Source organism: Lithobates pipiens, unplaced genomic scaffold (assembly GCF_037356315.1).
Source record: "Lithobates pipiens isolate NorthernLeopardFrog02 unplaced genomic scaffold, aLitPip1_a1.2 Scaffold_22, whole genome shotgun sequence".
NCBI lineage: Eukaryota > Metazoa > Chordata > Amphibia > Anura > Ranidae > Lithobates > Lithobates pipiens.
The window spans coordinates 235,205,229-235,232,922 of record NW_027507784.1 but is presented as its reverse complement, the minus strand read 5'-3'; the positions used below and the strand labels follow the sequence as shown (position 1 = coordinate 235,232,922).

The 27,694-nt window shown below is 40.5% G+C and overlaps 1 protein-coding gene across 1 annotated transcript in view; it reads right to left on the bottom strand.

Annotated features, from left to right (window-relative positions):
• Positions 1-17,373, bottom strand: part of SHISA9 (shisa family member 9) — a 456,733-nt gene extending 439,360 nt beyond the window's left edge. The window contains exon 1 of the mRNA XM_077450173.1: positions 16,580-17,373. Coding sequence (XP_077306299.1) covers positions 16,580-17,097 — 518 coding nt within the window. The 5' untranslated portion in view covers positions 17,098-17,373. The remainder of the gene's footprint in view (positions 1-16,579) is intronic.
• Positions 17,374-27,694: the final 10,321 nt, after the last annotated feature.

Genomic DNA, 27,694 nt, shown 5'->3' with positions numbered 1-27,694 from the left:
TTAATGCTATATTGGTACATAGGGGAGCTGGAATTTAGAGGGGGAAAAAAAAAGTTGAACTTAGCCTTTAAGGCTGGATATGTTGGGTATCTATTTACTCAGTGCAACATCATATTTTATATTTTAACAAAGAACTGGGTATTTGTCCTAAAATTAGCTTTAGTGTATTTTCTACTGAAATTTTGTGTTTTGTAAACCATGGCACTAATATTGTGTGACCAAAAAATTGGAACTACCGCTAATATAATGTATTCTCTGGGATGTTTGCTTTCAGATAATATATAATGTTTGGGGGTCTTACGTAATCCTCAGGCCTAAAATCATTTCTTTAAACATGTGTGGGAAAAAAAAAATGTAGAAACAGCTCTGGCAGTGAAAGATTTAAAAGGAAATCTATGGTCACAGTATACACTTCCATTCTATAACATCAGCATTGTAATAGTAATACAAACAACAGTTATTTTTGGCAATCCAATATAAACCTACTGTACTTCAGAAATCTCATATTATGTTCTGAGTGTTGCCAGTCTGCTGGTCATCGCTTTCCACACTTTCCTGTATTCTTTGCATGCTTTGCAGCTCCTTCCTACTCTCAACTTCTAAAGACACAATTCCTACAGTTGCAAGATTTTTAAGATTTCTTGCATGAACTTCCCATATCAACAAAACAAATAAATTGAATTTAATTCAGAGCTTTGATTAGGCCAATCCTTAAGCCTTAATTTCTTCTTTTTTAGTAATTTCTTGGTGGATTTACTAGTGTGCTTCAGATCATTATTGTGTTAAAAGATTTATTTCCAGTTCAACCATCAGACAGATGGCCTCATATTCTCAAAAAGCACACTTTGATGTGATGCAGAATACATAGCTGAGTCCATGGCACATTGTTCCAGAAGGCCTGATCTTTATCTGTGTTTATGACAAACTGTAGTCTTGCTCTTGAATTTATTTTTTTCTAAGGCTCCATGCACACTGAAGCTCAAAAAAGCTTTTTCTGGACGCCAGATTGCTGGCAGAAAACGCTGGTTGAAAAACTTGCTTTTAACGGCGTTTTGTACTAGCGTTTATGAGCGTTTATTAGCGTTAGCGTTTATGGGCGTTTTCAATAAAAATACACAGAGGACACTCCAAAAATCCCACAGTACATTCCAAACTCCCACAATGCATTGAAAAAATAGAATGCCGAACACTAATTAACGCGCGTTTATCAGCGTTTGTCGTTTTTTGGCGGTGAAAAACGGCACTTTGAACGCAAATTTCTGGCGTTCAGAAAAAAGCCCATAAACTCCACTGCTCATTAAAGCTGAAAAACGTCCATGTGTGCATGGACACATAGGCTAACATAGAGTGGAGTTTATGGGCTTTTAAAAAAAACGCCCAAACTCCAATAAACTGCAGTTTATGAGCTCTAGTGTGCATGGAGCCTAAAGGTTTTTTTCTTGGCACACCTCCAGTGCGGCATAAATTGGTGCACTCCCTTTTTATTGTACTGTATATGCATGCACTTTGACACTAATTGTTTCAAGCTAAACCTTTAGATCCTGAAATAAAATTTCAGGGTTTTTGGAGGCTTATTATAGCAGCAGACCATCAGCTTTTGGGCTGAATTTGGCTGGACCAGGCAGCCCTGGACAAATAAATAGTTCTTTAAAAAACCTACAGCACCTGTAGACTATTTTCTGTACCGTGAAAGGACTGATTTCAAATTATGTGGCAGTCCTTTTAAATTTGTTGCCAAACTCATAGACATCAAAAAACACCTTCCTGAGGGCCTTAGAGCACTCTTTTGATCGTGCCATGATAGCACTTTACACGTCAATAGTAAAGAAAATACTAGAACCTAGATATCTGAGATTTAAATTAAACCAATTTCACCTGCATTCTCCCCAAGAAGGTTTTAATTATTGGCACCTAATCTGTAACACCTGATTCTACATTCATAGATCTGAAGTGGTGATAAAATTGGAGTGTAATTACATTTTCCATGTGACAGAACTGCATTTTGAATTATGAGAAAGGATATGTCAATTTTATTTACCATTTATTCAAATATATCCCCCTTATCTGTAGACACCGTTTAAAGAAGGATATCATATTTTCTTTGTTAAAAAAAATTTAAAACCATTCCACAACTTCCTTTGGATGTACATACTTTTTCACATGACTGTATATATCATTCTATAAATGTGAACAGTTAACTAGAAAATACTTCGCTTATCTATAAATAAATACTAGGCAGCACTTGAAGTAGCTAACATTTTGATTTTCATATATTTATGAAATAAAGCATCATATAGAGATTTAAAGGGTAACTCCATGTTCGTGGGGAAAAAAATTGCAAATAAAAAAACAAAAACAATATACAGTAGCATAGAAAATTCAAATTATATTGTAATTGAATGTTATTAAAAATGACCTTTCCTTTTCAAGCTGCAGCTCTGTAATTTTATGTAAAATGCAATGCAATATGGCTACCTGGAGTTGTTCTGTATACAGAATGTGTATAGAATGCCCCCGGAAATATAATTTCTTGCTTGCGTGATTGGCTCACTGATTTCCCCAGAAGTCTGCACTATAATACAAGTCAGATTTCAGGCATCCCCTGCAACAAAAATGTCATATTTTGGTGAGATACTCCCTGTAGGAAATCAGGTCTAAAGGGATGCAGACCCTGCAATTTTCCTCATTAGAGCCCAGCAGGTGCCGCAGCCGATTTATAGTTATGAAACCAGTACATTAGATTCACTTACCACATGGACAAAGACAATCACACAAGGATTTTTTTTGAATAACAAAAGGTAGGAATCTGCAACAACGTTTGTTAAAATCCTTGTAATGTACATAGATCACCCAGAGGGGAATGTTTTTTTTCTCAACAAAAGTGGAGTTAGGCTTGAACAGTACATCAGAGTACATGTACAAGATCTCCCCAAAGTTCCTCTATCTACACAAAGACAAAAGACATGGACAATAAAACAGGGAGGAGTTCCAAGATAAACATGCCACAATTAACATAAATACAAATAGCTACCAGAAAAATCTTTCAGCTGGCATGCTGACACCCAAGATCATGTGGAGGTGTGAGCCACAACCTTTTGAAGCAAAAACCTCTTTCTGAAGTGAGATTCAGCATCAAATTCTAGTATCTATCTATGTGTGACTATGGGGGTTATTTACTAAAGGCAAATCCACTTTGCACTACAAGTACACTGCAAGTGCACTTGGAAGTAAAATTGTTGTGGATCAGAGGGGGACATGCAAGGAAAATAATAAACAGCATTTTAGCTTGCGCATGATTGGATGATAAAATCAGCAGAGCTTCACCTCATTTCAGATCTTCCCCTCAGACCTACAGCGATCTACAGAGACTGCACTTATAAGTGCACTTCCAAGTGCGCTTTTAGTGCACTTGTAGTGCAAATTGGATTTTCCCTTAGTAAATCAACCCCCATGTTTGTAAATTGCTGTATGTTTAGCCTGGATCTCCTGCCTGTTCTAATGAAAATGTATATGATGCTTATAGCACAGAATCTGCCTTTGTCTAGATAGAGGAACTCTGGGGAAATCTCATGCCTATTGTTTATTTATAGAGAATTATTCTTGGGTCTTTCTTGAGGAAATCCAATCTATGGTTTCAGCACCCTTATTTGTGTAAATAACTCCCTTCTGCACTGATGCTTTGATTTGGGTGTACAATAGCTTACCTTTTTTTTTTTACTAACATTAAATGATATCTGACACATAATGGTAAAGAATGAGAAAATTAGGTAAAAAAAAAAAAAAAGCAAGAAAATAGCTTAATTTTATCAGTCTTGGAACTGCATCTGATTTGCATGGCATGAAATAACATTGATTTCCGTTGAAGCTGTTCACATATATGCAGTGCATCCACAGTGCAAATTGAAAAGGGGTCCTGTGCATTTTCAGAGCACTGCTGTGCAGTTCAGGTGTGAATTCCAGGCTCATTAAGTTCTATGGGAACACTTATGAATCGCACACGTTGCATATAGTTACATAGTAGGTGAGGTTGAAAAAAAGACAAAAAAAAAAAAAATAACTATCGATGATCCCCACTGAAACCACCATCTGTGGAAGGGAATTCCACATCCTTGCCTCTCTTACAGTAAAGAACCCTCTATGCAGTTTAAGGTTAAACGTCTTTTCTTCTAATTTTAATGAGTGGCCACATGTCTTATTAACCGCTTGCAAACCAGCCACTGTCATTTTACTGCGGCAGGTCGGTACGATCCCACGAACCGTCATAGCTATATGTCGGCTTGTGGGATCGGGATAGCAGTTGCAGCATCACACGACCACGCAATTATCAGTTAAAGCGGCACAGTGCTGAATCGCAAAAAATGGCCCAGTCATTCAGCAGCCAAATCTTCCGGGGCTGAAGTGGTAAAACTTCCTTTTGCTGAAAAGTTTTATCCCTATTGTGGGGTCACCAGTATGGTATTTGTAAATTGAAATCATATCCCCCTTCAAGTGTCTCTTCTCCAGAGAGAATAAGTTTAGTGTTCATAACCTTTCTTCATAACTCATGTCCTCCAGTCCCTTTATTAGTTTTTTTGCCCTTCTCTGTACTTGCTCCATTTTCAGCACACCTGAGGATTGGTGCCCAGAACTGGACAGCATACTGCAGGTGAGGTCGGTATGGTATTAGTAAATTGAAATCGTATCCCCCTTCAAGTGTCTCTTCTCTAGAGAGAATAATTTCAGTGCTCATAACCTCTCTTTATAACCAATGTCCTCCAATTCCTTTATTAGTTTTGTTGCCCTTCTCTGTACTCGCTTCATTTCCAGCACATCCTTCCTGAGGACTGGTGCCCAGAACTGGATAGCATACTCCAGGTGAGGCAGGACCAGAGTCTTGTAGAGTGGGAGAATTAGAACTTTATATCTTGAGTTAATCCCCTTTTTAATGCATGCTAATATTCTGTTTGCTTTGTTAGCAGCAGCTTGGCATTGCATGCCATTGCTGAGCCTACAGTGGTGTGAAAAAGTGTTTGCCCCCTTCCTCATTTCCTGTTCCTTTGCATGTTTGTCACACTTAAGTGTTTCGGAACATCAAACCAATTTAAACAATAGTCAAGGACAACACAAGTAAACACAAAATGCAATTTGTAAATGAAGGTGTTTATTATTAAAGGTGAAAAAAAATCCAAACCATCATGGCCCTGTGTGAAAAAGTGATTGCCCCCTAAACCTAATAACTGGTTGGGCCACCCTTAGCAGCAACAACTGCAACCAAGCGTTTGCGATAACGTGCAATGAGGCTTTTACAGCGTCCTGGAGGAATTTTGGCCCACTCATCTTTGCAGAATTGTCCTAATTCAGTTACATTAGAGGGTTTTCGAGCATGAACGGCCTTTTTAAAGTCATACCACAACATCTCAATAGGATTCAGGTCAGGACTTTGGCTAGGCCACTCCAAAGTCTTCATTTTGTTTTTCTTCAGCCATTCGGTGGTGGACTTGCTGGTGTGTTTAGGATCATTGTCCTGCTGCAGAACCCAAGTTCGTTTCAGCTTGAGTACACGAACAGATGGTCGGACATTCTCCTTCAGGATCTCTTGGTAGACAGCAGAATTCATAGTTCCTTTTATCACGGCAAGTCTTCCAGGTCCTGAAGCAGCAAAACAGCCCCAGACCATCACACTACCACCACCATATTTTACTGTTGGTATAATGTTCTTTTTATGAAATGCAGTGTTCCTTCTACGCCAGATATACTTGGACACACACCTTCCAAAGAGTTCCACTTTTGTCTCATCGGTCCACAGAATGTTGTCCCAAAAGTCTTGGGGATCATCAAGATGTGTTGTGGAGAAATTGAGACGAGCTTTGATGTTCTTTTTGCTCAGCAGTGGTTTTCTCCTTGGAACTCTGCCATGCAGGCCATTTTTGCCCAGTCTTTTCCTGATGGTGGAGGCATGAACGCTGACCTTAACTGAGGCAAGTGAGGCCTGCAGTTCCTTGGACGTTGTTGTGGGGTCTTTTGTGACCTCTTGGATGAGTCGTCGCTGCTCTCTTGGGGTAATTTTGGGCGGCCGGCCACTCCTGGGAAGGTTCACCACTGTTCCATGTCTTCGCCATTTGTGGATAATGGCTCTCACTGTGGTTCGCTGGATTCCCAAAGCTTTGGAAATGGCTTTATAACCCTTTCCAGACTGATAGATCTCAATTACTTTCTTTCTCAATTGTTCCTGAATTTCTTTGGGTCTCGGCACGATGTGTAGCTTTTAAGGATCTTCTGGTGGACCTTACTGTGTCAAGCAGCTCCTATTTAAGTGATGCCTTGATTGTGAACAGGTGTGGCAATAATCAGGCCTTGGTGTGGCTAGAGAAATTGAACTCAGGTGTGGACAACCACAGTTATAGTGTGTTTTAACAAGGGGGGCAATCACTTTTTCACACAGGGCCATGATGGTTTGGATTTTTTTTCACCTTTAATAATAAACACCTTCATTTACAAATTGCATTTTGTGTTTACTTGTGTTGTCCTTGACTATTGTTTAAATTGGTTTGATGTTCCGAAACACTTAAGTGTGACAAACATGCAAAGGAACAGGAAATGAGGAAGGGGGCAAACACTTTTTCACACCACTGTATCTACTAGGACCCACAGGTCCTTTTCCATCTTTGATTCACCCAGTGGTTCTCCCCCCAGTGAGTAGATTCAATTGATATTTTTGCCACCCAAATGCATTATTTTACATGTTTCCACATTAAAATTAATTTTCCATGTAGTTGCCCACCCCATTAATTTGTCCACCATCTACTTGCAAGGTTTACACATCCTGCAGAGAAGTTATTGCCCTGCTTAGCTTAGTATAGTCCGCAAATACAGAGATTGAACTGTTTACCCCATCCTCCAGTACATTGGCTTTTCAGCTGGTACCAACAATGGTCTGGCAATTACTTGACCGAGTTCCTTTGTGTTCAGGATTAAGTTTAGGATTCAGTTCAGGATTTCAGCACGGATTGCTCTCATAATATAGGAGTTGATACCCTTTACCTACTATGTATTGGCCAGCACTGAAATCACAGCTGTGAAACATCCCGTCCCAAGCCTTGCATATTCATATCAGAACTGCATCAAAAAAGGTACCGGAACTACTGAATAAATGCTTTTGTTATTTGCAGTGAAGATGGACATACAATTATCACGGGACATGTGTGAAACCAGCCTAAAGGTGTTTCCTTCTAGAAAGCTTATTTGAAGCTTTAATATTGAATCTTGAAAAATAATGAATTTAAGATGGGCACTTTATACATTTTATTTTACTCCCAGCATTTGAATTAAAGGAGAAGTAGGGTCACAGCTTCTCCTATAGGTCACAGGGGTGCACTTATTTCTGACTGAGGGCAAAAGTCCACTGTTAACTGACATCACTCAGCCAGTCCATACTCTATTGGGTCCTCCCAGATGTCTGACCGGTAGCTGGGTCAGGCTCCCAGCACACTGCTGAGAGCCTGAGCTAGCTGCTCCCGCCCCCTCTCTGAGTGCTGGAGGGGCAGAGCAGAGAGCTGATGACTGACAGTCACCACTATCTGCTAACTGAAGACTGAGAATTGAGTGGTCAGTGGTTTTTGATTGCTCGATTCTCAGTCTTAGAGGCGGCAGGGGACAGATGCAGCATTGGGTCAATGCAGCATCCACCTAGGTGAGTATGCAGGTTTGTTTTTTTCAAACCCCATACCTTTCTTTCGGTTGACCACATTGACTCTGATTTGCAAAGTCCAAATGCTTGCATGTGTTAAATCTTACATTCATGTGTGTGTTCACAACTGACTCAAGAAAGTGTTTGATTCAGAATGCAAGGCTAAGTTGTTTTGCTATGAAAACTGTGAATATATTTTTGTGTAGAGATGGCAGAAAGTACACAGGGGCAAGAGATAACAGAGATAACAGGCAGGATCATGCTCCTAGAAGATGATTGTTAGTCTTTGATGCATTTAGCTAAGACAGTTTTTATTTATTACAGGTATTTATTTAGCATAGACAATTTATGCAATGGTTTACATATTGTGCATCTGTCCCTGACCTCAAGAAGCTTACAATCTAAGGTCTCTACTTCACATGTATACATACTAGAGCCAGTTCACACAGGAGGAAAACATATTAAATTGAATCGACATTGGAACACTAAAAACACTGTAAAGAAGTTAAAATCTTTCTTAAAACATATTGTTAAAAAAAAATTATATATTTATATTTTGCATACAAAAAACCATGCTACCATGCTGCAAAGAATACATGGTTCAAATAACCCCTCGGGACCACCGCGCACCGATATACGTCCTTACTTTGATGATGGATATCATTATTATGGCAGCAGATAGCTGCCATAACCCCAGTATCCTAATGTTCGGGTGGCAATCCGGTACAAGATAAAAGGAAAGGTTATTAGGCCGATGATATTGCGCAAGGGGTACTGCCACATCCAGTATTAAACAGAAAAAAAGAAAAATCCCCTATTTGGTGGACTTTTAAGGCACTATAATATTTCCAAGGATTTTAGTGAGGTGTATTCACAGTTTCAAAAACATTTATTTGGAAAATATATAAACAAAAACAATGTTCATGTATAAAAACAAGGAATGTGTAAGCATATCTATAATTCTATACACTGCTATACATGTAGAAATATACAATACAGTTTATAGTTTCTTGCGCCCGATACGTTTCAGAGTGCTAAGTTGCCTCCTTCTTCAAGGTTATATGCAAAAAGAGACCATATTTAGATATTCTAACGATGTAGTCAACATTGCAATTCTTGTAACTTAAAAACATGCAAGGGTACAGGTTCCTTTAAGCTCACACCCTGGAGATCCTCAGTTGCATAGATGTATATAGATGTTCATATCCCTTTCATTATATCGTTGGATGTGGAGGCGAGCGATCACAAACACACAAACGTCTGCCAACAAGAGCTGCTGTTTTATGCTTCTTTGTTCACCTGCTTTGTGCAATAAACAATTCTACCCTCAACAGGTCCTATTTTCCTGACCCCAGTGTGTCCTCAGGCTCTCCCTGCCCTTTTTAGGCCATCCTTCCCAGTGTGAAGGGGGGTTCATGGGCAAGTGGTGGGTCTCTCTTCTGGGGGTCTCCAGGATGTGGGCTTAAAGGAACGTGTACCCTCACATGTTTTTAAGTTACAAGTATTGTAATGTTGACTACATTGTTAGAATATCTAAATATGGTCTCTTTTCGCATATACCCCTGAAGGAGGCAGCCTAGCACTCTGAAAGAGAATATAAACTGTATTGTATATTTCTACATGTATAGCAGAGTATAGATTTATAGATATGCTCAAACATTCCTTGTTATTTTTATACATGAACATTGTTTTTGTTTATATATTTTCCAAATAAAAGTTTTTTAAACCATGAATACACCTCACTAAAATCCTTGGAAATATTATAGTGCCTTAAAAGTCCACCAAATAGGGGATTTTCCTTTGTTTCTACAAGATAAAAGTGGTCTCTGCAGCGGATTTGCCAAGAGATCACTTTTATCGGAGGCGGGAGAGGGCTCCCCCTCCAGCCGCGCTCTGGTCTCTCCGCTGCTTACCGATGCAGTCGGCAGCAGTGGAGGATAATCCGGTCCTCTCTGTGGCTGGGCATGGAGATAAGGGGGGGTGAAGGTGGCCCCCACCCGTCTCCATTACATTGCAGGGTAAAAGCGACGTTAAAACGTCACTTCTGCCCATAACTCTTAAAGGGACATTTCTTTTACATGACAATTTTTTTTTATTGAATTTTTGTCTAAATATGAGATCTGAGGTCTTTTTGACCTCAGATCTCATATTTAAGAGGTCCTGTCTCTATTACAAGAGATGTTTACATTCCTTGTAATAGGAATGAAAGTGACACAATTTAAAAAAAAAAAACAATGTAAAAATAAAAGGTAACATAAATAAGAAAAAAAATGTAAACGCGCCCAGTCCCGCCGAGTTTGCGTGCAGAAGCGAACACATACGTGCGCTTGCATATGGAAATGGTATTCAAACCACACATGTGAGCCATTGCCATGATCGGTAGAGTGAGCGCAATAATTCTAGCCCTACACCTCCTCTGTAACTCAAAACATGCAACCTGTAGAATTTTTTTAAACGTTACCTATGGAGATTTTAAAGGATAAAAGTTTGTCACCATTCCACAAGCGGGTGCAATTTTGAAGTGTGACGTGTTGGGTAACAATTTACTTTAACATAACATTATCTTTTCAATATTTAAAAAAAAAATTGGGCTAACTTTACTGTTGTCTTATTTTTTAATTCAAAAAAGTGTATTTTTTCCAAAAAAAGTGCGCTTGTAATACCTATGAGCAAATACAGTGTGACAGAAAGTATTGCAATGACTGCCATTTTATTCTCTAGGGTATTTGAAAAAAAAAGTATAATGTTTGGGGGTTCTAAGTAATTTTCTAGCAAAAAATGTTTTCAACGTGTAAACAACACATCTAAAAAAAAATGGCTCGGTCCTTAAGTGGGTAAGTTACATTTATATTTATAATATTTAAGCCTCTTCACTCTACAATAGAATGACTAGGTGCTAAATAAACTGGATACTTAAAGATGCACAACTTGACAAGTAATAGTGAAGCAAGCAGAAGATACAAACCAACTGCTATACCAAAATGCCCAGTAAACATCAAAATATGTTAAGTGTTATACTATATGAGGAATCACTTGCTATCAGCAAGAAATTAAGCTGTTTCAAATTTGCACTTTAAACCTAAAACTAATCAGCCTAAAATGGATGTTCATTTAACACATGCTAAATTTTCTAAAAACCACACTGAAAAATTAGCTACAGAAATTAGCTTATGATGTCATCAATACATGGTTTCCTTTAACCCTTTCGCTGACTTTCTACATCCTTATAGTTGCACAAATGTTTATTAAAGTTATATTTTATTTAAGAAATACACAAAAATAATTATTAGCACAAACACAACATAAACTGATAAAACTCCTACTGAATCTAAAAGACAAAACTATATTAAGTTAATAAATAACAAATATTTGTACATTTTAAATTCTGCCCTTTTTGAATCCATGAAAATTGAAGGTGAAGGTATGCAAGACTGTAAATAAGCAAATTACACAATAAAATTTGGAGTTTGGTTCGTGATAGCACCCAATCCACAGTACTGCGTTTGCTGTATTAGTGTGTGTTGCAATAAAATGATACAGGTATATATTTTATCATAACATAGCAATCTTGCAATGCACTGCTGTGCAAAGAGTTCATATGCATAGTTTTAAAAATGCAGCATGGGTGCACAGTGCACACCAGCATGTATGATTTGAATACCATAACATTTAGCTTCTGGTGTTAATGGGCCCTTATTGGTACATCACAGTGCACCAACACATGTAATATGCATTACCACAATGTACATAGTGCGCCTTTATATTGTGTGTGTGTGTGTGTGTGTATGCCTATGTGTGTAAGTACTTGTAAACCCATTACAACAACTTTATGCTACAGGTAAGCCTATAATAAGCCATACCTGTAGCTACCCAGGATATCTCCTAACCCTGCACGGTTTAGGAGATATCCCCTGTTCTCTGCATGTGATAATGATATCGGCAAACGCACACTGGGGAAAACTGAAGCAATGGCATGTATGTGCCCTTGCTTCAGTCTCTGTGCCGTTACCGGCGGCTCCTGTGCACATGCGGGAGTGACGTCATCGCGGCTCCAGCCAATCAGAGCGTCGGAGCCGCAATACCCGGAAGTAACCCCCAGGAGCGATGTCAACGGCCAGAGGGGGAGACGAGGACAGCTGCAGGGACTTCGTTCTCGGGTAAGTAATTCATAATTTTTATTATTTTATTTTTTTACCAGAGTTTATAACCCACTTTAATTTTGGCTTTTTGACAAAAATCAGCAGAAAATCTGATAGTGTGTATGGGGCTTAAGACAAAGGCATAATGAACTAGTATGTATCACATACTAGCTCATTATGAAATACTTACCTTAGATCAAAGCTGTTGCAGCGGCCCCACACACCACTGTGACTGGCGACATGTCTCCCGGAGTTATTTCCGGGTTTGCGGGCTCCAGCTCCGATTGGCTGGACCTGTGAAGATGTCATTCCCACGTGTGAGCTGCCGGTCACAGCATGGCTACTGAAGAAATGGCACGAGCGGACCGTTTCTTCAGCGCACATGCGCCGATGATGTATATGGTAAATGTATTACAGTACCTACAGGCAAGCACCACATTTCACTGACAGGACAGGTGGGTGTGTGCGTGTGTGTCTGTGTGTGTGTGTGTGTGTGTGGGGGGTGGGGGGTGGGGGTAAAGAGAATGTTACAGTGACGAGGATCAATGACAGGCAGAGAACACTGTGGAGCAGTAGCGAGTGACATTTTTAATGAGTGGCTTTGATTCATTTAATCTGGCAGTTTTTCATTTAATCAGCAGACTCTAATTCTTGTGTTATAAATTCATGGACCCTAAAGCTACCGTGAACTTATATTAGAAGAGAATGCAGATCATGAAAGGTTCATTGATCGGCAGAAAAAGGGTTACATTTCTAAAGAATTGGGTCCATTATATGCAGATATGTGCTTTAAGATTGTAATCTGTCAGTCAGCTCTATGCTCACATTTTTTCACAATTTATCAATTTTTAAACTGTGAACCATGACTATTTCAACCTACAAACAGCCAGCAGATGTTTTGTAGCTAGCTAGAGGAGTTTGGTCAAAATTAGCTTATTATCACTAATACATGGAAAGTATTAAATCTACTCCATACATAACCTGTTACTCATTTTGTTTCAAGACATACATGGAAATCTATTTTTTTTTTTTTTTGCGTTTTCTTCAACAGTGAAAAGACATTTGATCTGTTTAGCATTGTGTAATAAATCTCAGAATTATTTTTTTTTAATAATACCAATCATCTGATTATGTCATTAATCTGCTCGGTTTGTCTTTGTGTCACAGTTTATGTATTGATGTTATGGTAGCATTGGTAGACCCCATGTAATAAATGTATATAAAATCTGCTTATTGTATTAATTGGTATTTGAACACTACTGGTTTAAGACAAACTCCTCATTAAAGCTCCAGGGAGCAAGGTATTAATAAAAAAAATTGAATTTGATTCTGAATAATACACTTCTTTAAACATCTCTAGCCATCCCTGATAACAGTATGTAAACAGTGTCTTTTTTTCTTTGTAACTAATCACCCATTTTCAGCCAGTGATGCACATTACTTAACTGGGTGTAAAAAAAAAAAAATGAAAAAAATAGCCCTAACAAATTTAGATCATTTTCACTATAACATGCTCTTGGTAGCAAAATATTTGTGTATTACAAGTTTTATTTTATTTTTATTTTTTAATTGGCAAAATAAATAAACTCTTCAATCTCATTCCCTTACTACACTGCAATTAATAATTTCTTCCACCTTTTGTCTCATGTTTTACATAGTTCATAATAATTTATGGTTCAGGTTCCCAAAATAGTTGAATTTTCCAAATTTGCAATAATCATTAATCAGGCGGACTTCTCTTTCCCCTTTGATGTCTCTCTATTTGGTGTTCATCTACAAAGGCACATTGTAATTGAGGACTTGTTTACATTAGTGTTAACTCCTTACAGTTACTTTTCCGAATAAGTATTAAAATTAAGATTTTGTTTTTTTATACTGTAGTTTATCACTGTGTTCTATTAACCATATAGGATTTTAATCCTTACTTAAAAAAAAAAAAAAAAAAAAACCTGTGCAAAAAAAGCAAATCACAACAATTCACAAAAAACAGTCAGACATCACCTTTTTCTAATGTTGGCCAGCCAGTTAAAAATGATTGCTAACTAATTGCTATACTATACTTTTCTCATTGGTCTTTCCCCTATGAAATAAAAATACATTTTTTTTCAATTATGAGAGTTATAAAAAAGAATGCTTCCTTCTTTGGCAAACTGTAAATCCATTTATTTATTTTTTTTGTCCCTGCTACAGATAAACTATTCATTCCAATCCATCTCCTCTGCAGTACTGTGACTGGTAACTGACTGAGAAGGAAAGGCATTCATCAAAATGTCTTAAATGAATAAATTCCCAGAAGACAAGCAGAAAAACAATTTAAAAGGAAAATCAATAAATCTGTTTTAATTGATGTAAAATAGAAAAACGACATACAGAAAATGTACATCTGCAATAAACTGATATAATTCAATTACAGTTTTAATACAAACACATATAAACCAGTAGAAAGTAGGTTATATACTACAAGCAGCCAGCTAATAGCATATAGTATTGTACTAGCCTTCTGTATGTTTACATATTACGCAGTGTATTCTTTTAGTTATGTGTCCACTAGGGCCCTAACGTAACAGGGACAAACACAACATGCAAAATACAGGTACCAGGGGTAACCAATCAGAAGTCATTATTTAAAATGCTGACTATTTTAAACTGACGAAAAGTGTCATTTGATTGCTATATGCAATGCAATTTCTATAAATATGCTGTCCTTCCATATATTGTGTATGATTTCCTGGATTCTATTGTGATGACTGTGATGGTAGTGATGATGACGACGACAATGATGATGACTGTTTAAATATGGCAGTGAAGCACACCTTAGTCCATGAAATGTCCTCCTAGCTATAGTATAATGTGCCATTGGGGGTAATCTGACATAGGGCCATGCAGAATCTCGCTTGCCACAAAGGGAGCATCGACAGGGCGACACCTAACTGGCACAGTCAGCGGGAGAGCAATGCTGTAGGAGCAGATGAGTGCTCTCTTACAGACCCTGTTGCTGGCAAATTGCCAATAGCGACCGAATCGCTAGTGTGACATGGCCCATATATTTATAGTAATACATATTCATAAATAAAAATGATCCGTAGAAAAAGCAGATAGGGAAGCACGAAGATAGACAGATAGACAGACAGACAGACAGACAGACAGACAGACAGACAGACAGATAGATAGATAGATAGATAGAAGAAATATATCATTTCAGTTCAATAAGAGTCAAACCCTTTTATCTCCAGCCACATTTTTCCATCTGTTATCTAGTGGTTAAGATTAGCATAATGATTCATAGAGAACAGAGAAGTTAAAAATACGTTATGTATTCACACAGAAGCTGACACGATCTGAATTTTAAGATGATGTGAAAAACGGGCTTTTGTCCCATACTGTCACCGTGCCCAATGCCCACACACATCTCCGTCTTAGTTTCTGATTCTCTTCTTTTGTGCTTGGAGACCTTTTCAGTGGCTGTTCGTGTATCTATGATGGTTAAGCTTTCTTTTACAGCTATTCAGTAGTCATTTCCCTGAATCTCTATTAAGGCATGCATTGCACTTCCTTATTTCTGTGTTCCACTTTTTACTCCTCCACCCCCTTCTGTGGTAATTACCCAGCACAAGGATAACCTAGAAAAATGTGCAAACACACACACAAAGGATAACCTAGAAAATGTAAAACACACACACCTTTCCTCTAGCACAGCTACTAATGAAGCAATGATAAAGGTAGTGCATGGTAACACTAACCAATTGTGTATAAATGAAGGCAGTGTACCCTAGATATACACATATACACCTAACAGCCAGTGTACCCTAGATGTACACATATACACATAACAGCCAGTGTACCCTAGATGTACACATATACACATAACAGCCAGTGTATCCTAGATGTACATATATACACCTAACACCCAGTGTACCCTAGATGTACACATATACACCGAGCAGCCAGTGTATCCTAGATGTACACATATACACCGAACAGCCAGTGTATCCTAGATGTACACATATACACCGAGCAGCCAGTGTATCCTAGATGTACACATATACACCGAGCAGCCAGTGTATCCTAGATGTACACATATACACCGAACAGCCAGTGTACCCTAGATGTACACATATACACATAACAGCCAGTGTATCCTAGATGTACATATACACACCCAACAGCCAGTGTACCCTAGATGTACACACATACACCGAGCAGCCAGTGTACCCTAGATGTACACATATACAGTGAGCAGCCAGTGTGTCCTATACACAGTGTGCCACATACACACCGAGCAGGTGGATCCTAACACCAGCACATGACTGCTCCTTGGCTGCACACTCCAATTCCATAACACGTACAAGATACAACTGAACCAGATATCCACGGCTGCAAATGAGACGATCTCTGCAGCTGCTGTGTGGGTGGTATATTTGTTTATATCACAGTTCAACTAGGAGAAAATAATATTTTCTATGTAGAGGTGTAGCACTCGCGAAACGGCCCTGATCACACCTTGACACCACACAATGATTGGTGAATGGCAGATTTCTTTTTCCATGCCTATGTGGTGTGTGTGATAGCAAACCTTTGTCACATCACAGCCAACAATACTGACTTGTAGTCCAACCTCCACCAGCTGAGCCCTGTAGTAAGTAGTGGACAGCGACAAGTGCTGAACGCGGCCAATGCCACCAATGCCAGGCTGTGAGCTGCGCAGGATCCACCGCAAAAAAAAAAAAAAAGAGGGACAGTTGATCTAATAAAGAAAGGGTTAAGGGCCACCAACCTTGACATGTTTTCCCTCTGAGGTCTCTGCGCTTTCTCCAGCCCAAGTTTGGTGAATATCCCAACCAGGACCATGACGGCTACAACTCCACAAATGATGTAGACGATCAAATTGGTTTTATCCCTGGTCGGGTCGTGCAGGGGGTCGTCGATCTTTGGCGGGGTCTTCCCTGGCTGCAGCCAAATAGGTCTGTCGTAGTTGGTGCAGATGCTCTGATCCAGTTTGGCCTCATTGAACTTACAACAGTACCTAAAGCCACAAGTACCACAGCAGTAGAGGAAATCTCCGGAGCTGCAGTTAAATGGAGGGTCCCATTGCCCCATGACATCGAAATAGCCCCTGCAACCCTCAGCTGTCTGGGGGGGTTCCGATGACTCCAGATCTCCAGGGTTGGACAGGTTGACGTCGGAAACCACTTCAGTGTTTCCAAAGTGAGCTCCACCTTTCACCTGGGCACAACACAGGAAAGTCAAAATATCCGCTAGCAAGTAGTAGATGATTACACTAATCCCTTTCATGATAAGTAGCTTTTTTCCTCTGTACTGGTATGGAAGATCCAAAGTGGAACAATACAACCATGAAGAGCAGGAGGCAGGAAGGCTCAGCCCATCAGTCCAGGTCCACCATCTACTAGATGTGATCAATGCAGTCACCACCAATGAGGTGTGATGATTCGTCCTCTCCTTGTAGTAATCTCCACCAGCAACACTAACTCATCTGCACTTGTGGAATCGAGAAGAGCAGAGGGGATTCTGGACTATTGGAGTAGTGCAGAGAGAGGGAGAGGAGAGAGATAGGGAGAGAAGGGAGGAGGAGAAGGGAAGGGGGAGGAATACATATAGGAGGAGTTGAGACTGAGGGAGGGATGACATGGTCGTGAGCAAAGAGGGAGCATTTCCAAAAGATGACAAGGGATGTGCTTTAAACGTGAGCAGCACATTATCCCCTTATTTCACTCCTCTTCAGCACGCACAGGCAGCATTGGCATACGAGATGACAAGAAAGTTTTCTTTTTGTTTTTTTCCCGCACAGTTATAGTACTGCCCTATACTAAACTGCCCTAGAGATCCACTTGTTTTACAAATGTCACGTTCATGTTCTTTCACCGTCTGAACCTTATCCTATCAGCTGGACTGACAACAGATCGCTGGCTGGAGATGAGCACTTCAAACTCCAACCCAAGCATTTTGTGATTTAGCATGCCATTCTGTAACCACTGTGATCCAAACGATTATTTTCAAATATGAATATATATTATCAAAAGGGGCATTATAGCCACAGACAAAAATTTAATGGTGACTACATAAGTTTTTTTGGCTTTTTTTGTGTTTTTGGCTTTTTTTTTCCTCTTTATGTTCACCTGCTATTTCTCCTTGTAAAGCTGGGCACACACTGTTATTAGACCCCTTTCACACTGGGGCCACCTAAGGCACCGCTATAATGCCCCTGCTAGCGGCCAAAGAAGGGGTTAAAAATGCCCATGGTGTGGCGATTCAGAAGCCATTTAATTTCAATGAGCAGGAGCATTTTGGGAGTGCTGTATACACCCCACTTGCACATTTGCCCCTCAAGTGCACCGCCCCAGTGTGAAAGCACTCAGACTTTCACATTCTGGAAGCATGGAAGGCAGATTTCAGGCATTTTACAGGAGCTATTTCTAGCGCCAAAATGCCTGAAAATGGTCTCAGTTTGAAAGGGGTCTGATTCTTTTTTCTTTAATCAGTGGGCTGAATAAAAAAAGAAAAAAAAAACAGTTCTTTCATCCACATAAGTGAGGTGGATGCAGGAATCCCTCCCTGCTGTGCTATTATGTTGTGATAGCGGGACTCCTCTGCTGTCAGAATACACTGATCAGTGACTGCATTCATTGGCTGAAGAATGCTGATCAGTGATCAAAGAAAGCTTTCCAGCAGGACCATTGAACAGAAACCAATCTAATGATCTGACAGTTCCTGCCGAACCGGCCAAATGTGAATCCATCTGTATACAGTAGTTACATAGTGGGTAAGGTTGAAAAAAAGACGACAAGTCCAACCTGTGTGTATGCGCTTTTATGTCAATATTACATTGTATATCCCTGTATGTTGTGGTCGTTTAGGTACCTATGTAGTTTTTTTTAATTATCTATGCTCCCTGCTGAGACCACTGCTTGTGGAATCGCTTTTCCTCTAATTTTAGTGAATGGCTGTGAGTCTTTTTAAATGCTCTTTCACAGAAAAGTTTTATCCCTATTGTGGGGTCACCAGTACGGTATTTGTACATTGAAATCATATCCCCTTTCAAGCGTCTCTTCTCCAGAGAGAATAAGTTCAGTGCTAGTAATCTTTCTTCATATCTAAGATCCTCCAGTCCCTTTATTACCTTTTTTGCCCTTCTCTTTACTCTCTCCATTTCCAGTACATCCTTCCCGGGGACTGGTGCCCAGAACTGGACAGCATACACCAGATGCTGTCAGACCAGACTCTTGTAGAGAGGAAGAATTATCGTTTTATCTCTGGAGTTAATTCCCTTTTAATGCATGCTAATATTCTATTGGCTTTGCTTGCAGCAGCTTAGCATTGCATGCCATTGCCGAGCCTGTCATCTATAGGACCACCAGATCCTTTTCCATCCTAGATTCCCCCAGAGGTTCTCCCCCCTAGTGATTAGATTGCATTCATGTTTTTGCCACCTAAATGCATTATTTTACATTTTTCTACATTAAACCTCCTTTGACATGTAGTTGCCCAACCCATTAATTTGTTCAGATCTTTTTGTAAGGTTTCCACATCCTGCGGAGAAGTTTTTGCCCTGCTTAGCTTAGTATCATCCACAAATACTGAGATTGAGCTGTTTATCCCATCCTCCAAGTAATTTATGAATAAATTAAACATTATTGATCCCAGGACAGAACCCTAAAGGACTCCATTTTCCACATTGGACCATTCTGAGTACTCCCCATTTATCACTAACCTCTAAACTCCTCCTTGTAGCCAGTTTCAATCCAGGTACTCACCCTTTGGTCCATGCCGGCAGATCTTAGCTATATTAAACATTTGTGGGGAACTGTATCAAATGCTTTTGCAAAATCCAGATACACTACGGGGGTTATTTACGAAAGGCAAATTCACTTTGCACTGCAAGTGCACTTGAAAATGCACTGAAAGTGCAATTGGAAGTGCAGTCGCTCTGAATCTAAGGGGTAGATCTGAAATTAGTGGAAGCTCTTCTGATTTTATCATCCAATTATGTGCAAGCTAAAATGCTGTTTTTTTTTATTTTAATTGTATGTCGACTTTACTTCCAAGTGCACTTTCAGTGCAATTTCAAGTGCACTTGCAGTGCAAAGTGGATTTTCCTTTAATAAATAACCCCCTATGTCTACGGGCCTTCCTTAATCTAGATGGCAGCTCACCTCCTCATAAGAGATTTGTTTGGCAAGAACGATTTTTCATGAATCCATGCTGATTAGGGCTAATGATACTGTTTTCATTACTAAAATCTTGTCTATAGTCCCTTATAATTCCTTCCAAAAGCTTGCATACTATTGATGTTAGGCGAACTGGTCTGTAGTTCACAGGGATATATCTTGGTACTTTTTTAAAGATTGGTGCTACATTGGCTTTTCTCCAATCAGCTGGTACCATACCGGTCAGTAGATCGTTGGTAAAAATTAGGAACAGCGGTTTGGCAATTACTTGACTGAGTTCCTTAAGTACCCTCGGATGCAAGCCATCTGGTCCCGGTGACTTATTTATGTTAACTTTTCAAGTCTGTTTCTGATTTTATCCTCTGTTAACCATGTGACGTGTCATGGGGATAAACATTGCAGTTTTGGTTACTGAAGCCCCCCGTTTCCCTCATGAAGACTGAGGAGAAGAATACATTCAAAACCCTCACCATCTCACCATCCTTTGTAATCAGAATCCCTTCATCATACTTTATAGGGCCAATATGATCTGTCCTCCCTCTTTTACTATTTATGTACTTAAAGAATTTCTTATGATTTTTCTTACTCTCTTCCGCTATGTGCCTTTCGTGTTCTATCTTAGTCACAATGATTACACCCTTACATTTCTTATTGCATTCTATATACATTTGGAATGCTGATGATTATCCCTCAGCCTTATATTTTTTGAAGGCCTTCTCCTTTGCTTTTATATGAATTTTTACGTTGGCGTTAAGCCATCCAGGGCTTTTATTAGCTCTTTTAAATGTATTACCCTTTGGGATGCACTGGCTAATGCCCTTATTTAATATGCTCCTAAAGCATACCCATTTTTCCTCCGTGTTCTTTGTTGCTAGGATTTTATCCCATTTAGTATCTTCTAGCAAGGAGTGTAGTTTCTAGAAAATGGCTCTTTTGAAACGTAATGTCTTTGTATTCCCCTTACGTTTCCAATTTGTGTGATCTATGCTGAAATTAATTGACCTGTGATCGCTGTTTCCAAAGTTGCCTGTATTTGCACATCCGTGATCAAGTCTGTATTGTTATTAATTAGTAGGTCTAATAATGCATTGTTCTTGTTGGTGCATTTACCATCTGACCCATGAAATTGTCCTGTAAGACATTTAGGAAATGGCGAGCCTTAGATGAATGCACTGTTCCATCTGCCCAGTCTGTGTCTGGATAATTAAAATCCCCCATTATAATGACACTTCCCAACCTCCACATTCATCCCTCACATTCACCTGTATCCAGCTTAAGTTTGCTATTTTTCAACTTCCTTGTACAAACCAACCTGTCCAGAAACAATGGAGATTACAGGGTTGAGACAAACCATTTAAAGTGGAACAAAATTGTAAAGGTAGCGAGAGAGTGCGCATGCGTGGAACTCCCGGGAAGTAGCGGGACACTTCCCAAACGGACCCCCAAGCCTCCTGGACCACTCAGGCACCTGATTGCATGCAGATTGGCTCTAAAAAGAAAGACGTTAGTTGGCAGCTGGACTTCAGTCAGGAGGCCCCCGGATCAGCTAAGATGGCGGCCGTGTCTCAGGCATGAGGCAGCATGGAGGAACAGGTCTCCATAGCTGACCCTCCATCCCCAATCCAGCGCCGGTCTTCACTGCTGGCAACCCCTGTGAGTACAGCTTCTCCCCAGGGTTTCTCCCCTGCCTCCACTGAATCCCTGCTTGACAGAACTTTAGGGGGCATTCTCCAGACTCCCACATTGCAAACTCCCATAGGCCTGACAGGCCTGGCAGGCCTTTCAAGTGCCCTGCATTCATCCCCCATGCAGCCAGCCCAGTCCCCTGATGTACATCTACTAATGCAGAGCTTCTCTGACATGCTAGCTGCAGGATTAGCCCAAAATGCTAAGCAGATCACAACCACCATTAAGGCAGATTTACAAAGCCTGGGAGCCCGCTTGGACGCAATAGAACAAGTAGTAGACAACACAGTGGCCCGTACTGTCCAGAACTCTAAACAAAGTAAAAAGTCCTGCGCAAATGGTGCCACTAAAAAATAAATGTATAAAGAAATATAAATGTATAAAACAATATAATATATAAAGTCAATAAATCAAGGTGTACACACCGATGTGTGAAAACAGTGAAAAATAGGAGAAAAGGCGGGACCAGCTGTTCAAAAATAGATAAATCCAGGCTCTCAGAACTCTCACCTCAAAGATGGAATAATCAGGCAAAGTAAAATAACCCCAGAAGATTCTCCTTAATATTTCTCTATGTAATAACCAAGGAATAATAGATGAAGCCTGTAGTATATCCTTCTGCCACTAGAGGGCCATTTCCAATACTTGAATACAACACTGCAGCTTGTAATTCCGTGGTATAGAGCTTGAAAAAAACACAGAGGAGAGGGGGAGAGGGAGAAAGAGAGGGGGACTCCAATAGTGTAGTAGTTGAATGAATGGACAAATTTATTAAAGCATAAAAAATGGACTCTCACATAAGCAAAAAAAAGGGTAACACAGAGCAGATAAAAATGAAGACCTGGGGTTTTCAGCCAGTCTTACGCTGTTTCCGGTTGTCCTACGGCCACTCCCTACGCGTTACGTCACGTCATGTGACTTCTTCAATCCCCATACTTTTGTATCACTTTCACTTTTGTATTGCTATAATTTTTACTTTTCCATTTTTTGACACGTATTTAGTCATTTTTGCACGTTTGAGCACTTAATAGCGTGAGGGTCCATTTTTCACATTTGTCCAGAACTCTACCTGCATCCAAACGCTCCAAGATCAATTGGAAGCTGCTCAGGCTAAAATTGAAGACCTTAAGAACAGAAGCAGACGATACAATTTCCGCATAAGGGGGTTACCCGAATCTGTCACAGATATACCCAGCACCGTCAAACTCTTTATTAAAGAACTCATTCCAGATATCCAGGGCCATAGGCTAGAGCTCGATAGAGCCCATAGAGCACTACAGCTCCCCCGCCAAGACGGCCTTCCGAGGGACATTGTCGTTAAACCTCATTTTTACGGCGTCAAAGAAGAAGTGATGAGAAAAACCCGTAATCTGGACGATCTTTGTTTCCAGGGTCACAAAATCCAAATCTTTGCAGACATTTCCCCCACAGCCATTCAAAAGCGGAGAGCCCTCAAACCCCTGCTTGAAATCCTGACTCAGAATTCCATCAAATACCGCTGGTCATTCCCCTTTCGTCTCCAGGTTCACCGAAGAGAAAAACAATATTGCTTTTCCTGTTTCCAAGACGGCGAGCGTCTGTTACTGCAACTTGGTCTTATAACATAGGAACTCGCTCCTCTACTTCAGCCAGCCAAGACAAGCTCTACCAAGCGACCGCCTCCATGGAGCCCTCTAACCCCACTATGGAACAAACAGCTTCCAAAGAGGCAACGGGACTCGCACCCCCCAAGATGAGTGAACCCCTCGGGATTCTTTTTCGGATCAGGATTTCTCTTAACCTGTGACTGGAGGGGGGATCCACTTTAATACGTAGTGGGTAACCCCCCTTGACTCTGACTTTTATCATGTACCCTCTCGGACTCCTCTGCCTCATGTGGTCGGGCCCCAATAGTCCCCCCATGGCTAGCTGAGATACCCGACCGCGCCTTTAATAGATACCACCCCGGAAGGGATGGTGTTTCCCCCACAAGGACCCTTTTCCCTTTTTTTGTGCCTCCTCGGGTAGACTCTACAATTTCGTGGTGTTTTTTATTTCTTTTTAATTTTTTTTATTTTTATTTTTTCTCTCATTGCACCTCCCTGCCTTTGGTTATGCTCTTAATTGCTCCCCCTATCCCGACCTCCAGCCTAAGCCCTTGTACACACGGTCGGAGATTCCGACGACCAAATCCGTCTGAGTTATTCTGACGGATTAATTCCGGACGAGGTCCGGAAGTGATGTTGCATACACACGGTCGGACCAAGTTGTCGGAATTTCCGGTTGCCAAGAACGCGGTGACATAAGCCACGTACGGCGGGCCTACAAAAGGGAAGTTCAGCTCCATGTCCGGCACCCTTTGGGCTCCTTCTGCTGATCTTGTGTCTATCGCGTGTTAGAAGTTTGGTGAGAGATGATTCGCGCTTTTCAGATTAGTGATTCAGATCGCTACTGCTCTTCAGTTTCTGATTGTCTTTGCGTATCTGATGATCAGTGCGTGCAGTCAGTAAGTATTTGTTTCTCATTGTGGACTATATCTTGGTATAGTACACTTTGATTTGCATTTCTTATTGTCTGCTTGCTTCTGCTATTCAGTTCGTTCTTTCAGGCATTGCTGTTTATCAGTGCTTTCTGTTGTCCGTTCTGACCAGCCGACTGTTTTCAAACCATGTTTCGTCTACATACTCGTCGTAGAGTTTGTGCTGTGCAGGGGCTTCATGTTGGGGTTCTTACTTTGACACAAGCCCGGTCCATGAACAGGGAGGGGAGGCGTTTGTGGACCAAGAATTGGTTGCGCCAGCGTGACCAGTTCTCGCACATGCCTTTGCTCCTTAAGATCCAGGAGAATAATCCTGATGATTTCAGGAATTATCTCCGGATGATGGACCCCGTTTTTCACCGTCTGCTGGCTTTGCTGACCCCTTATATCACCAGGCAGGATACCTGCATGCGGCAAGCCATCACTCTGGAGCAGAGGCTCATCGCCACGTTGCGCTACTTGGCGACAGGGAGAAGCCTTCAGGACCTCAAGTTCTCTACAGGCATCTCCCCCCAGGCTCTGGGGATCATTATTCCAAAGACCTGTTCTGCCATCATTCAGGTCCTGCAGAAGGACTATATGAAGGTACGTTTTCCCCTTTAACATCACATTCTATGTATTTCATGATTGCTAATGTCTTGCATTTCTTTCCTCATTCCCTAATTACCATCATTGCAATATGCTCTAATTCATATACTCTGCCCCTTTGTCCACTAACTTCCCCACCATGCTCTTCTTGGCCCATAAAACTATAGTCTAGTCACTTACCAATGTCTTTTGTCAGCTCCATAGTATTGCTTTCCCCTAAACACCCCCTATAATGTCTACAAATGTTATGTGTGTGCTTCAATTCATGCAGAGTGACTTTTTTTTATTTTTTTGGTTGTGCCAAACTCATTAGGAACCCCCCTCCCCCAACTGCTAGCTCAGCTGATAGAAATCCTCTATCTGCTGACTTTACCAAACCCAATACACACTATACCTACCTTTTTTATGGTCACATTTATGGATGAATTCACCAAAGCATGTAGTGCAAGGGCCTGCCTCAATACTTTCAAATGCTTTTTTTTCCCCCTATTAATTATCTTGATATGTGATAGCAGAATGTCAAAATGTGCTTCCATTTTGGTTTCTTTTTGGTATTATGACACTTCTTACCTGTCCGGTGAGCTGCCAATAGTGTAACTAAGGAGGGGCTTCCCAAAGTATCACACATTATTTAGGCATTCAGCTCTCAATTAAGTGGAGAGGGTTACCTGTCCAAAACATCCCCACCTCATTTTTTAGTAAGGGCCCATCAGATGGGGGGGTGGGGGGTGATGACTCTCATAAGGGGACCTTAGACTTTAGGCTTTAAATACTCAGTTCCCAAAATGTTATACTAATTTTGACCAAAAATGTTTGTGTCTAATCTGCTTACAATGTTAATTTTTTAAATTACTAATTTTGGTTCTTGTTTCACTCCACAGTGTCCTTCAATGCCACAGGAATGGCAGACTGTGGCCTCCCACTTTGCCAGTCGTTGGGACTTTCCCAATTGTGGAGGAGCAATTGATGGGAAGCACGTCCGCATCGTCCCACCACCCAACTCGGGGTCGTACTATTATAATTATAAGGGGTTTCATAGTATCGTGATGTTGGCGGTGGTGTCTGCGACATATGAGTTTTTGTATGTGGACGTGGGGCAAAATGGACGGATGTCGAATGGTGGAGTGTTTGCACGGACAGAGTTCTACTGGCATCTCCAGAGTGGCAGTCTGGGCTTGCCACCCCCAGAGGAGAATCAGGAAGGACTCCCGTTCGTCTTTGTCGCGGATGAGGTGTTTGCCCTGGCGAACCATCTGATGCGGCCTTTCCTGATGCGGCCCTTACCCCAGACCAGAGGATTTTTAAATTCCGCCTGTCCAGAGCCCGAAGAGTGGTGGAGAACACTTTTGGTATACTGGCCAGCCGGTTCCGCCTTTTTCTAACGCCTATTCACATGGCGGAATACAAACTCAATCACATAGTGCTGGCCTGCTGTGTTCTGCACAATTTTCTAAAATGAGTTTCTGTGAACTATGCGGTCTCAGTTGGCCAACAAGAAGCAGACTTGCTGGAAAATTATGATAACCTCACGGGCCTTGAACCTGCTCATCCTGGCTTGCCTCCCCAAAGCGCCCGTGAGGTTAGAACCTAATACATGGACTACTTTGTGGGTAGGGGGGCCATTGATATGCCAGACAATGTCTGAGAGGCATTTTCACAATTTTTTTTTAAACTCCTTCATTTACTGCTTGGCTTGCTTTTAGGTGTCTCCTAGGTAAATTTAGTTTTTTTCTTATTGTGCCTTTTTCACCAACAGTGCAAACCCAAGTTCAGAGCGAGATGAGGGGACAGTCTCTTCTTCAGATAATGTTATTATATTGTGGGTCTGCCACACACACACCAAGTTTTTGGTAACTAATGTATGTGGTGCATTACTGACCAAAATCATGCTAATTTTCAGCACTATGGCAGGAAAATGGCATGATTGTCCAAAATGAACACATCACTGTGTTTTTTTTTTTTCTAAAGGCACATCCACTATGCACTACAAGTGCACTGCAAAAGTACACCTGAAACTGCACTTGGAGTGCAAAGTGGAGTTTCCTTTAGTAAATAACACCCATTCTCACCGTAATCAAAATTTTTACTATATACATCTTTGGTGCAATGAAAAAGGAAGCCACACATTGATGATAATTTAACTTTTTAATCCAAGCACATTCACATGTGCGTTTAGAAAAGGGTTTTACAACAAACCAACAAATTGTGTGTATCAAAAACAGTCTTTCAGGTAATTTTTGTTTACTTGGTGTTTTTGTGTAAACAGGCATGTATCAAAGCGTAACATACATAACACAGGAACTTACAAAGTTCAACTGAAAAGTGAAGACAATATCAGACATGAGTATGTACAAACTGGGCTGATATTGCCTTCATCACATGGGGTGTCACCCCTGGAAAATCCAAATTTGGAAGATGCACACAGTGTGTCAACATGTGCTATCTCTCATCATGGGGGATCAATGTACATGTTTTGGGGATGCAACCCCTTCATCTCAGCCACTTTACACAAAACACGTACATTGATCCCCCACGATGGGAGATAGCGCATGTTTACACACTCTGTGCATCTTCCAAATTTGGATTTTCTAAAAATACAAAAGTTGTAGTTTAAAATAGAAAAACTTAAACCCTAGCTAGTTTGGGCTGTTTCACACTCTCCCCAAAACATCAATGATGTTCATTTTATTTTTAACATCATTGATGTTTTGCTGTATATTTTCCAAATCCCGATTGCACCCCATTATCTCCCCAATCAGGATCTGGGCACTTTCACTGGTAAAACAGGACTCTTCTTCCACATCACCTACAAAACAAATAAAAAAAAACACACCATGTATTAAAAATATGGTGATATACATTGATGAGCTTACCAGAAGCTGTGTTCTCCGACACTCACCTGTTGTGGTGACAA